The 12789-nt window shown below is 48.3% G+C and overlaps 1 protein-coding gene across 2 annotated transcripts in view; it reads right to left on the bottom strand.

The window, feature by feature from the left end:
* ARID3A (AT-rich interaction domain 3A) overlaps positions 1–9235 on the bottom strand; it is a 120811-nt gene extending 111576 nt beyond the window's left edge. The window contains exons 1-2 of one of the 2 annotated variants that reach the window (XM_060232803.1): positions 8591–9235; positions 4574–4892 (exon numbers count right to left, since the gene is read on the bottom strand). In XM_060232803.1, coding sequence (XP_060088786.1) covers positions 4574–4892; positions 8591–9003 — 732 coding nt within the window. In that variant the 5' untranslated portion in view covers positions 9004–9235. The remainder of the gene's footprint in view (positions 1–4573; positions 4893–8590) is intronic. The other variant, XM_060232804.1, reaches the window with a different exon arrangement.
* Positions 9236–12789: the final 3554 nt, after the last annotated feature.

The raw sequence follows: 12789 nt of genomic DNA, 5'->3' as shown, positions 1-12789 counted from the left end.
CCGTGATATCCTTGATTTTTGCCACAATTACTGCCCAAAACGACTGCACCCTCGGGCAAGACCACCAGCAGTGTATAAATGTGCCCACCTCTCCACAATTTTTCCAACATTTGGAGGATTGATTTATCGCCATATGGCTTAATCTCTGAGGTGTTAAATACCACCGGAACAAAATTTTTTGAGTTTGTAATTGTATATTCAATGATTTTGAAACAAACGAAGGAGATGACCAGATTTGTTGCCAAACATCCTCCTGAAAATTAATTGAACTATTCCTTTGCCAAATTTCTTGATAGGATAACAAATCAACAGCATCAATGTCTAGCAAACCCTTATAGATAAATGAAATCAGTCCCTTCCGCTTTAAAAAAGGAGATTGTAGCAAGGATTCAAAGAAAGTAAGAGGTCGATTGAAATTGTATTTCTTTGAGAGTGATGTCACCAAGTTGTTAATTTGCAAGTATTCAAACCATGGGATTTTTGTCCCACCAGTTTTCTCTTCTAAAGATTTTTTGTCGAGCACTTTTCCATTGGACAAAATATCCACAAACCTATAAAGATTATATTTTTTCCAAATTGGAAAAGACTTGTAAAAAAACCCCGGTTGAAACCAAGAAACATCCATAAAATGAGATAGTGGAGACATAGGAGGGGCTAAAAAGAGGCGGCGTTTGTCCCAAATCTGAAAAATGGCTTTAAGGAAAAGGTTGGAGGAGATATTAGGAGGTCTCTTCTTTGGAACTTCCCATAATGTAGATTGAAACGATTTGTTATTTAGATAGGTATCTTCTAGGACCTTCCAGCCTGAATTTAAATCAGCATCATGGTATCTGACAAGGCCTCCTAAAATGGCAGCTTCATAAAATTTATGCAGATCCGGAAGAGCCAGACCACCTGAGGATTTAGAACGAATAAGAGTTGCATACCCTATTCTAGATAAGCCCTTGTTCCAAATGTATCTTAAGAACGAACGACGCCAACCCACAAATAAGTCCTCAGGAATAAGAATAGGAATGGCTCGAAATAAAAACAGAAATTTGGGGAAAATAAAAGATTTAATAATCTGAATTTTTTCATTCCAGGGAATGAGTGAAGAATTTTTATTCTTTTGCATAGTAAGAATGTCCTTAATCAATAAATGATGATTGACTTTAAAAATATCTCCCAATTTTAAAGGTATATTGATCCCCAAATATGTCCAATATCTATCCATTTTTTTGAAGTGATAATTTGAGTAGATGGAATCTTGGAGAGCATCTGAAATTGTGATGGGATAAAGAATGGTTTTAGATGGGTTTACTCGAAGACCCGATATAGAAGAAAATACAGATAATAAATCAAAGACAGCTGGTAAAGAAGTCTTAGGTTTTGTAACAAAAAGCACTAGGTCATCTGCAAACAAAGACACCTTAATTTGTTTCTTTCTAATAGGGATACCAGCAATAATATTGGTATTACGGATAGCATTAGCAAGAGGTTCAATTGCGATTGCAAAAAGCAGAGGAGACAAGGGGCAACCTTGCCTCGTCCCTCTGAAAAGATTAAATTCAGCAGAATCCAAATTATTAATAGAAAGAATAGCAGAAGGCGACTTATATAAAGAATGGATTATCTTCAGAAAATTCGGGCCAAAATTCATTTTCTGCAGTAAGGTTGTAAGATAAGGAACTTCAACGGAATCAAAGGCTTTTTCAAAATCAATAGACAAGATAAAGGAAGACTCAATATTAAATTTCCGGCAGTATTGAATAACATCAAGGACCATTCTAGTATTGTCCGTTAACTCACGGTGTGGGATAAAGCCCGATTGGTCAGGATGAATGTAGTTCCCTATAAAAGTATTAAGCCTAGCCACCAGGGCTGCTGTAAAAATCTTGTAATCGCAATTAAGGAGCGATATCGGCCTGTATGAACTAGGGTCTAGCAAGTCTTTGTCTTTCTTTGGAAGAAGAATGATTTTTGCCTGTGACCAAGTAACTGGAAAAGAACCAGACTGTACAAACTGATTACAGGCGTCCGCCAAGATGGGAGCCAACAAAGTATTAAAAAATTTATAAAATTCTGGTATAAAGCCATCTCGGCCTGGAGATTTATTGGATTTCATAGACTTGATAGTCTCCTGTATTTCAAGTGCAGTAAAAGGTTTGTCCAAAAGGGATTTAACCTCAGGAGAAACAGGCTTAATAACTGAGTGAGTGTCTAAAAAAGATGAAATAAGGTCTGATGCTGGATGCTGGGAGGAATATAGAGATGAATAGTATTTTTTAAAAACTCCTACAATATCCTTAGTGGAATGTTTCAAGGTACCGGATTTAGAACGAATGGAAGAAATAGCCATTGAGGATATTCTCTTTTTAACCTTCCATGATAGGAGTTTAAGGGATTGAGGAGTTCGAAACCAATATTTTTGTTTTATATAAGCCATTTGTTTTTGAATCTTGGAGACGTCAAAAGATGTTTCCATCCACTTTCAGGGCAAGTCCTTCCTCAGGCAGCTCACCAAGAGACCGGCAGGTCACAAAATAATTTTTCCCCCATTTAACAATATATTAAATTGAAATTCTAGTTAGTATATATGGGAGTACCTTGAAAAAGACTCTAGAAAAAATGCAATTTAATATACTGTTAAATGGGGAAAAAAAATTATTTTGTGACTTGCCAGTCTCTTGGTGAGCTGCCTGAGGAAGGACTTGCCCTGAAAGTGGCTCCATATTTTTATCTAACCCCCTCTTGAAGGTGGCTATGCTTGTGGCCGCCACCACCTCCTGTGGCAGTGAATTCCACATGTTAATCAGCCTTTGGGTGAAGAAGTACTTCCTTTTATCCGTTTTAACCTGTCTGCTCAGCAATTTCATCGAATGCCCACGAGTTCTTGCATTGTGGGAAAGGGAGAAAAGTACTTCTTTCTCTACTTTCTCCATCCCATGCATTATCTTGTAAACCTCTATCATGTCACCCCGCAGTCGACGTTTCTCCAAGCTAAAGAGCCCCAAGCGTTTCAACCTTTCTTCATAGGGAAAGTGTTCCAGCCCTTTAATCATTCTAGTTGCCCTTTTCTGGACTTTCTCCAATGCTATAATATCCTTTTTGAAGTGCGGCGACCAGAACTGCACACAGTACTCCAAATGAGACCGCACCATCGATTTATACAGGAGCATTATGATACTGGCTGATTTGTTTTCAATTCCCTTCCTAATAATTCCCAGCATGGCGTTGGCCTTTTTTATTGCAAACGCACACTGTCTTGACATTTTCAGTGAGTTATCTACCACGACCCCAAGATCTCTCTCTTGGTCAGTCTCTGTTATGCAGAAGGAAGCAAGAGAGAGGGAGAAGGAAGCCAGTTGCTCGGGGGCCTGATAGAAGCCCTTCCGGGGCCTGATTCGGCCCCCAAACTGCATGTTTGACACCCCTGCTCTAAATTTTATTGTGTTTGTTCTTTCTCACCATTCCCCGCCCCCCCCCCCCCGCCCCAAATACTTGCTTCTGGGCTCCATTGTTCAAACACCCTGGGAGAATTTTGCTGAACTCTAAGATCGGACAAACAAGAAGAAGATATTTCCCCACAAAAAATAGGGAAACAATCAAAACATATAAAGCAGATGGACAGAAATCTTTGTCATGCCACTGTGGCCACGTAGGAGAGAGTCATTACAAAAGTAAACCACTTTGCACTCCACAACTGAATAAAAGCAAATACACACGTTCGCTCGTTGAAAGGGAACTACCAACAAATAAAATTCGCCAAACTATGCACAACAAGCCGTGCGCACATTAACACACACAATGCGGCTTTCTACTGAATCAGGCCCTTGGTTCATCAAAGTTGGTTATGTCTACTCAGACTGGCAGCCGCTCTCTAGAATCTCAGGTGAAGCTCTTCCCCAGCAGCTTCTACCTGATCCTTTTAACTGGAGGAGACAGGGAACAGAACCTGGGACCCCCACTCCGCCACGGTCCCCTTTCCCGCATCGCAACACATCAGTGCTCCCTGTGAAACTCAGTTGCAGGATTTAGAATCACAGAATAGAATCACAGAGTTGGAAGGAACCTCCAGGGTCATCCAGTCCAAACCCCTGCGCAATGCAGGAAACCCACAAATACCGTCCCCTAAATTCACAGGAACCTCATTGCTGTCAGATGGCCATCTAGCCATCTGACAGCAATGAATATTTGGAGAACGCCGATTTGATTTGGATAACGCCGAGGGCCACGGAGTACGAACAACCTCGCGGCAGCAAAGTCTCATACTGACCAATATCTCCCCTTCCCTCTTTTCCCCACCACATCAGCCAAACGCAACAGGTGGATGTTCCAGGTGAGGTCCACGCAGGACTTTTTTTGCAGCAGGAACTCCTTTGCATATTGGGCCACACACCCCCTGATGTAGCCAATCCTCCAAGAGCTTACAGGGCTCTTCTTACAGGGCCTACTGTAAACTACAGGAGGAGTGGCTAGATCAGGGGCGTGTGGCCTAATAGGCAAAGGAGCTCCTGCTGTAGAAAAAGCCCCGGATCCGTGGCCTACACCATCAAGCCCTACCGGCATGCACAGAAGCCCGGCTGTTACTTACTTGCTTAAATTGTTCCTCGTACGTCCAGTCTCCGTGATCCAGGGCTTGGGGCTGCAGCTGTGCATGGCCCAGGTGGGCAGCCCCGGAAGCCAGCCGCTCTGGAGCCCCTGCCAGCCTCGAAGCCTCCCCCCGGTACTGTGGGGGGGGCTGCTGTTTTCGGAGAAGCACGGCACCTGGGCTGGAGCGGGCTACTTCTCCGGAGCAGAGTCCTTCCTCCGCCATTTCTTCATCCTCCTCGTAGTCTTCTTCTTCCTCCTCTTCTTCCTCCTCCTCCTCTCCCAGGTCTTCCTCAAAATCGTCCTCGACCCACTTGCCTTTCCTGGGGGAAGTTAGAAAGGGGGAGATGGGAAAGTCAGGGCACACCCTGAGAGAGAACAGAGAAGACTCCCCAGCTGATATCTTTGAACAAAACCTAGAGCGCCCACGTTCCCACTAGGGGCAGGGGATCCCCTGGTTTGGCGGGCCCCAACCTACTGGCGGGGAAGAGGATGATGATGAAGAAGACTGCAGATTTATACACCACCCTTCTCTCTGAATCAGAAACTCAGAGCGGCTTACAATCTCCTATATCTTCTCCCCCCGAAACAGACACCCTGTGAGGTGGGTGGGGCTGAGAGAGCTCTCCCAGAAGCTGCCCTTTCAAGGACAGAGGCTCAGAGCGGTCTACAATCTCCTTTCCCTTCCTCCCCCACAACTGACAACCTGTGAGGGAGGTGGGGCTGAGAGAGCTCTCCCAGAAGCTGCCTTTTCAAGGACAGAGTCTCAGAGCGGCCTACAATCTCCTTTCCTTTCCTCACCCAGAACAGACACCCTGTGAGGCGGGTGGGGCTGAGAGGACTCTCACAGCAGCTGCCCTTCCAAGGACAGTGTACAATCTCCTTTCCCTTCCTCCCTCACAACAGACACCCTGTGAGGCAGGTGGGGCTGAGAGGGCTCTCACAGTAGCTGCCCTTTCAAGGACAACTCCTGCAAAAGCCATGGCTAACCTAAGGCCATTCCAGCAGTTGCAAGTGGAGGAGTGGGGAATCAAACCCGGTTCTCCCAAATAAGAGTCCACACCCTTAACCGCTACACCAAACTGGCTCTACACAGAGCCCATCACCACATGGCGCAACCATGTCACCCAGAAGTAACATATCGCGTTGGGTACATTGAGTGTGGCGCTCTAGGAATTCACTGGAAACTCTATGGTTTCATGTGGGGATGCTCTTGCAATTGGGGGGAAAACTCTCCCCAAAATTGCTAGAGCGTCCCCGTGCGAAACCACAGAGCTCCCATCAAATTCCTAGAACGCCCCATGCGACATGTCACTTCCGGGAGACATCATCAAGCCACACGCTCCCAAAAAGTCCTCCACTGGCAGCTGTGGGGGAGATTTGGCAGCCCTAACAAAACCAAAGCGGTGTAGTGGTCAGAACGCCGGAGTGGGTTTGAATCTCCCATCTGCTGTAGCAACTTTGAGTGACCCTGTACCACGATCCTGGGCCTAGTGAGGCCTACAGGCTCCAGAAGCCTGCCTAGGAGTAGCTTCCGAAGGCCAACGTTTCCCAGGATCCCCTCTGTCCCTCGGATTGGGTGGCAAGGTTTTGGAGGGAAAATTGGCCCAGAGAAGGGCGAGACCTGGGAGGAAAGCATAAAAGAGCCAAACATAGATAGGGTGTCTACCCTTCCAGAAGTTCCAAGTACAACGTGAACAAAGCACTTTGGATAGCAACGGACATTTGATTATGATCTCCCTCTCCCGCCATGCGCTTTGGCAGAGTCTCCTGGTTCTCCCAATTAGGGTTGCCAATCCCCTGATTTGGAAGCCCTCCCGCTGCTTCAGTAAACAGGGGAGAGGGGGTTGAAAGACCACTGAGCGCTCAATTATACCCTACTGAGCCCAGTCCCCATTAAGACATAATGGAGAATCGATCCATAGGTATCTGGGGCTCTGGGAGGGCTGTCTTTTGAGGTAGAGGTACCAAATTTTCAGCATAGCATCTGATGCCTCTCCTCAAAAAGCCCCCCCAGGTTTCAAAAGGATCGGCACAGGGGGTCCAATTCTATGAGCCCCAGAAGAAGGTGCCCCTATCCTTCATTATTTCCAGTGGAGCATTTAATAGGAGCACGGCCCCTTTAACTGTGATGGCCAGAACTCCCTTCAGAGTTCAATCGTGCTTGTCACACCCTTGCTCCTGGCTCCGCCCCCCAAAGTCTCCTGGCTGCGCCCCCAAAGTCCCCAGATATTTCTTGAGTCAGAGCTGGCAATGCTATCTCCCCCCCTTCCTCCACTTTACCCTCACAACAACCCTGTAAAGTAGGCTTGGCTCTGACAGCGGCTGTCCTGAGGGAGCCCAGCAAGTCTCAGGGCCAATCAGTGATTCGGACTCAGGTCTTGCCTTTCTGACACTAACCACGAGCCAGTACAGTCTGGGCTGCCAAACTCGCTTAATGTAAGAGCCACATGAAATAAATGTCTGAGAGCCGCAAGACATGAATGTCAGATGTTTGAGAGCCGCAAGAAGGGAGGGAAGAAGGGAGGAAGGTGGAAAGAAAGCCACTTTAACTTTCAATGCATTCTTAAAACCACCGGCTCAGCTCGGAGAAGTGATTTAAAGAGAGAAAGGCCTTCTCCAAGCTGGCTGACGGGGCGGTGGGGCTTTGAGAGCCCCACAATATGTGTAAAAGAGCCAGAAGTGGCTCCAAAGTCTCAGTTTGGCCGCCCCGGGTCTGGGAAATCCTTGAGGACAAGTCACACCCCGGCTGCATTGATATCTGAAAATTCAAAACCAAATTAACCAAGTTTCCTTCCTCAGAGGTGGGTGTAGACCAAGTGAAGGGCAGGAGGAGAATCGGGGCGGGGCAGGGGGAATCAAAACTGGCATTTTGTTTTTTTCTGTTTCTTTCGCTGTCCTCGGGTTGGAAAATTTCGAAGCAGGCCGGGAACAAGTACAGCGGTGGTCCCACCCGCAGGCGCACAAGGCAAAAACAAGTCAGACCGGTTTTTCGGAGCCCACGCTCCCATTTTTTATTGCCTGCTGACCCCACTGCCATCAGGGCGGGGCCTCCTCAAAGCAAAGGAGAATGTCGAGCCAGAGAGCGCCTCTCCCCTCCCCAACGCCAATTTTATTTCTAAGAAGCAAGCAGAACACCGTTCCGGTAGACTGGACTTAAATATTCTCAAATCATTTCAAACAGAGAGCCACTTTGGTGCAGCAATTTAAGTGCGCCGATTTTTATCTGGGAGAGCCGGGTTTGCTTCCCCACTCCTCCATTTGCAGCTGCTGGAATGGCCTTGGGTTAGTCACAGCTCTCGCAGAGTTGTCCTTGAAAGGGCAGCTGCTGTAAGAGCTCTCTCAGCCCCACCCACCTCACAGGGTGTCTGTTGTGGGGGAGGAAGGGAAAGGATATTGTAGCCGCTCTGAGACTCTGTCCTTGAAAGGGCAGCTGCTGTGAGAGCTCTCTCAGTTCCCCCTGCCTCACAGGGTGTATTTGGTGAGGGAGGAAGGTAAAGGAGATTGTAGGCCGCTCTGAGACTCTTTCCTTGAAAGGGCAGGTTCTGGGAGAGCTCTCTCAGCCCCACCTGCCTCACAGGGTGTCTTTTGTGAGGGAGGAAGATAAAGGAGATTATAGGCCACTCTGAGACTCTGTCCTTGAAAGGGCAGGTTCTGGGAGAGCTCTCTCAGCCCCACTTGCCTTGCAGGGTGTCTGTTGGGAGGGGAGGAAGGGAAAGGAGATTGCGACCGCTCTGAGAACTCTGAGATTCAGAGTATAGGATGGGATATAAATCCAATTTCTTCTTCTCCTTTTAAAAACAACATTCATTCAATCCCAAATTCTTCCTTCTTCTGCCACAGGCTCTGGCAACTGGGCTTACATGTGAGGAGGGAGAAAGGGCCACCCTTTGGGGGAAATCACCAGAATCAGCACTCGATCTCAGCACAGGGCAGTCCAGATCCCAACTCGGGAGGAGGGCAACACAGGTCAATCCTCCTCCTCAGACCCCCCACCAGCTGGCCTTCCGCCTGTACTTACGTCTCCTCGTCTTCCTCAGAGCCCATTTCCCGCGGGTCCTCGCCTTCCTCCTCTTCTTCCTCCCCGCGCTCCTCCTCTTCCTCCCCTTCCGAGGACTGGCTCTCCTCCGAGGCCACCGGACTGGAAGACTGGCTGAGGCCAGCGGCGGCCGCCCGCATTGCCGCCAGGGCCGCCATCTGGGCCCTCTGGATCCGGACGCTCTCCAGCTCCCCGGCCTCCTCGGAAGCCGGAGGTTCCTGACCAGGGCCGCGGGGCAAGGCCGAAGCCCCTGAGCTCGGCGGAGCAGGGCCCTGGCCCGGCGCCGGGAGGGCTGTCCGCAGCTGGTCCTGCTGCTGCTGCCGGGCCTCCATCTCCTGCTGCAACCGCGCCCGCTGCTGGCGCTGCAGGTTCTCCATCACCGCCTGCAGCTTCATGGCTCTGCCAGCAGGGGGCAGCGCCTGGGCCGAAGCCACGGGGGGCGGGGCAGGGGCAGAGCAATGCTCCAAAGGGGAGGGGCCTAGGCGTCCCGAGGGAGGGCTCGGGGGACAGCGTTCGGTGGGGTGCAGCGCCGTGGGGGAGGCTGGCGGGGGGGCCTTCGCCCCAGCTGTCCTAGGGAGGGGGAGAATGTCGAGAGCGGCAACGTCTTACGAGGCGGGAAGGGCCCTCCGGCGGAACAGCCGCATCAGCTAGGGCGGGAGGCCATCCGGGTGGCAGATCCGAGAGCTCGGTAACCGACGATGCAATTAAAGTTCTGCCAACGGCATCGCTTCCGGAAGCAGCCAAGCTCCCACAGCTCCAAGCTCCTCAGCGGGCACAAACAGAGTGCCGTTCCCCACACCGCCAAACGGAAGCTGCGGCCCAATCGAGTCCTAGCGCCCTCGCGTCTCTCTCGTCTCTCGGTGTGCCGGTGGCCAGCTGGATGCTGACTTCTCGCGTCTTCATCTAGGGGTCAGCGAAAACCCTGCCGAAAAAGACCAAAAAAAGAAAAGACAACAGCATGTTAAGCCAGGTTTTTTTTTTTAATCTATTTAAACCCACTTTCACCAAGTATGGCTATATGTCCACAGTATGCCAGTGTATTTCTCTTTTAGGATAGTGTATCAGAATAGTGTTTTTTGGATTGACATACTCAAATGTGGGATATTGGCCTGTTTAACTCATTACACATACTAAACCCATCTTCCTCATCTGGAGTCTTGTGTTCAGTTTGGGGCACCACAATTTAAGAAGGATATAGACAAGCTGGAACGGGTCCAGAGGAGGGCGACAAAGATGGTGAGGGGTCTGGAGACCAAGTCCTATGAGGAAAGGTTGAAGGAGCTGGGGATGTTTAGCCTGGAGAGGAGGCGGATGAGAGGTGATCTGATCACCATCTTCAAGGACTTGAAGGGCTGTCCTATAGAGGATGGTGTGGAATTCTTTTCTGTGGCCCCGGAAGGTAGGACCAGAGCCAACAGGTTGAAATTAAATCAAAAGAGTTTCCTGCTCAACATTAGGAAGAACTTCCTAACCGGTAGAGCAGTTCCTCAGTGGAAAAGGCTTCCCCGGGAGGTGATGGGCTCTCCTTCCTTGGAGGTTTTTAAACAGAGGCTAGATGGCCATCTGACAGCAAGGAGGATCCTGTGAATTTAGGGGGAGGTATTTGTGAGTTTCCTGCATTGTGCAGGGCGTTGGACTAGATGACCCTAGAGGTCCCTTCCAACTCTATGATTCCGCTATATTTTAATGTATTTTTTTTCTAATGGCAAACTAGAATGATGTATATATTTATGTTACATGTTAGAAGGTTAAAAAGACAGGAAAAACTTCTGGGAAAGAAATGCCCTCATTTTGAGTCAGGCTTATTAGCAACAGAATAATTAACAGACATTCTCACATTCTGACATGTTAAACGCTTTATTGGTTGCCCACGCCAATGCAACTCAGATCAAAGGTTTTCTGAATTTGTTAATTTTACTGTTCTGCTATCGGATTTTAACTTTGCACCACTTTGCGCTCTAAACCCCACCAGCTACGTGTGGCTCTGCTTACTGTACCTCATTCCTCGTCTGAAGAAGGGTGCAGGCACACGAAAGCTTACATTCTGAATAAAAGTTTGTCGGTCTTAAAGGTGCTCCTTGACTCCTACTTTGTTCAACAGCACGTTAGAGAGGGGGGGACAAAAACCAGCTTCTATTTCCCAGCATGCCAAGCAGCGTCTCGAGCCCAATTGGTCCTAGCGGGTACCGACTAACAGACAATTTTATTTTGTTTTATTAATTTGCACCCTGCCTTTCTCCCCACACTGGGACCCACGGAGGCTTATGTCATTCTCCTCTACTCCATTTTACCCTCACAACAATTTCTGTGAGGTAGGTTAGGCCCAGCAAGCTTCCGCAGCACGAGTGAGGATTTGAACCAGGGTCTCCCAGATACCTGTGGCGCAAAGTGTTAAAGCTGCAGTACTGCAGCCCTAAGCTCTGCTCACGACCTGAGTTCGATCCCCGGTCGGAACTGGGTTTTCAGGTCGCCGGCTCCAGGTCGACTCAGCCTTCCATCCTTGCGAGGTCAGTAAAATGAGTCCCCAGCTTGCTGGGGGGAAAGTGTAGAGGACTGGGGAAGGCAATGGCAAACCACCCCGTTAAAAAGTCTGCCATGAAAACAGAGTGAAAGCAACATCACCCCAGAGACGGAAACGACTGGTGCTTGCACAGGGGACCTTTCCTTTCCCCTTCCATATACCAATCTGACCCTCTTTACCACCACACCAGTCCTCAAGAGCACTGGTCCTTTCGGCTGGAGATGCCAGGGATTGAACCTGGGACCTTCTGCATGTCAAGCAGACTCTCGGCCATTTGAACAATGGTCCTTGTGTGACAGCCCTCCCCTCCCCCTTAAATTTAAACTATGTAAAGGAAGTATGTGCTAGATCAGGGATGGGGAACAGTGGCTCTCCAGATGTTTTTTTGCCTACAACTCCCATCAGCCCCAGCCATTGGCCATACCAGCTGGGGCTGATGGGAGTTGTAGGCAAAAAACAACAACTGGAGAGCCACTGTTCCCCACCCCTGTCTTTTAAGTTTTTAACAAATATTATCCCAATAAAAAATAATTTCTGCATAGCGTTCTAAATTTAGAAGAAGAAGAAGAAGATATTGGATTTCTATCCCACCCTCCACTCCGAAGAGTCTCAGAGCGGCTCACAATCTCCTTTCCCTTCCTCCCCCACAACAGACACCCTGTGAGGCGGGTGGGGCTGGAGAGGGCTCTCACAGCAGCTGCCCTTTCAAGGACAACCTCTGCCAGAGCTATGGCTGACCCAAGGCCATGCTAGCAGGTGCAAGTGGAGGAGTGGGGAATCAAACTCGGTTCTCCCAGATAAGAGTCCGCACACTTAACCACTACACCGAACTGTACACCAAATATATTTCTACTAATATATTATTTAAACCACATTTGATTCATTATTTCCTAGGGCGCTATTTCACTTTAAGTGTCTGTTGCTATTTGGGGCACAGGAGATTGTGATTAACTTGGGGGGGCCATTTAAATTTCATTGACCAACGGTAATTTAAAAATCTACTGAATCAGACCATACGCTGTTCAAAGGCACTGGAAACAATTCCCCAATGAGTCTTTTTCCAGAAAGCCCACATCACTCATGTGGCGTACGACATTTACTTAAAAGCAAAACAAAGATACCCCTAAAACACACACAATGCTTAATATCCCAATGCCAAACTGAAACAACGGTAAAACAACAGCAAGCTGGCGCTACGTCAGACAAGAAGCGCCGAGAAAAGCTATGGGGGCAGAGGTAAAAAGTCACAAATGAAAGAGGGTCACACGCAGCTAGATGTGTAGGACTCATGACCTTTGAGGTGGTTTTTGTCACAGAACCGCAACAGCCAATCCAGTCCAACAAAGTCAAACCACACACCATCCATCCAACATAAAAAAAAGTAGCTGGTGGCAAAACTAAAAAGTTTTTTTCAAGAGCCCATAAAACCAGCTCTTGCAGCTAATTTAACCTTATTAATTGGATCAGAGGGGTCAAACTAGTTTGAGAAGAAGAAGAAGATGATGATGATGATGATGATGATGATGATGATGATGATGATGATGATGATGATGATGATGATGATGATGATATTGGATTTATATCCCGCCCTCCACTCCGAAGAGTCTCAGAGCGGCTCACAATCTCCTTTCCCTTCCTCCCCCACAACAGACACCCTGTG

This window comes from Heteronotia binoei, chromosome 2, assembly GCF_032191835.1.
Source record: "Heteronotia binoei isolate CCM8104 ecotype False Entrance Well chromosome 2, APGP_CSIRO_Hbin_v1, whole genome shotgun sequence".
Taxonomy (NCBI): Eukaryota; Metazoa; Chordata; class Lepidosauria; order Squamata; family Gekkonidae; genus Heteronotia; species Heteronotia binoei.
Note: the sequence above shows the minus strand (reverse complement) of the source record. Positions and strands in the feature narration are given on the sequence as shown.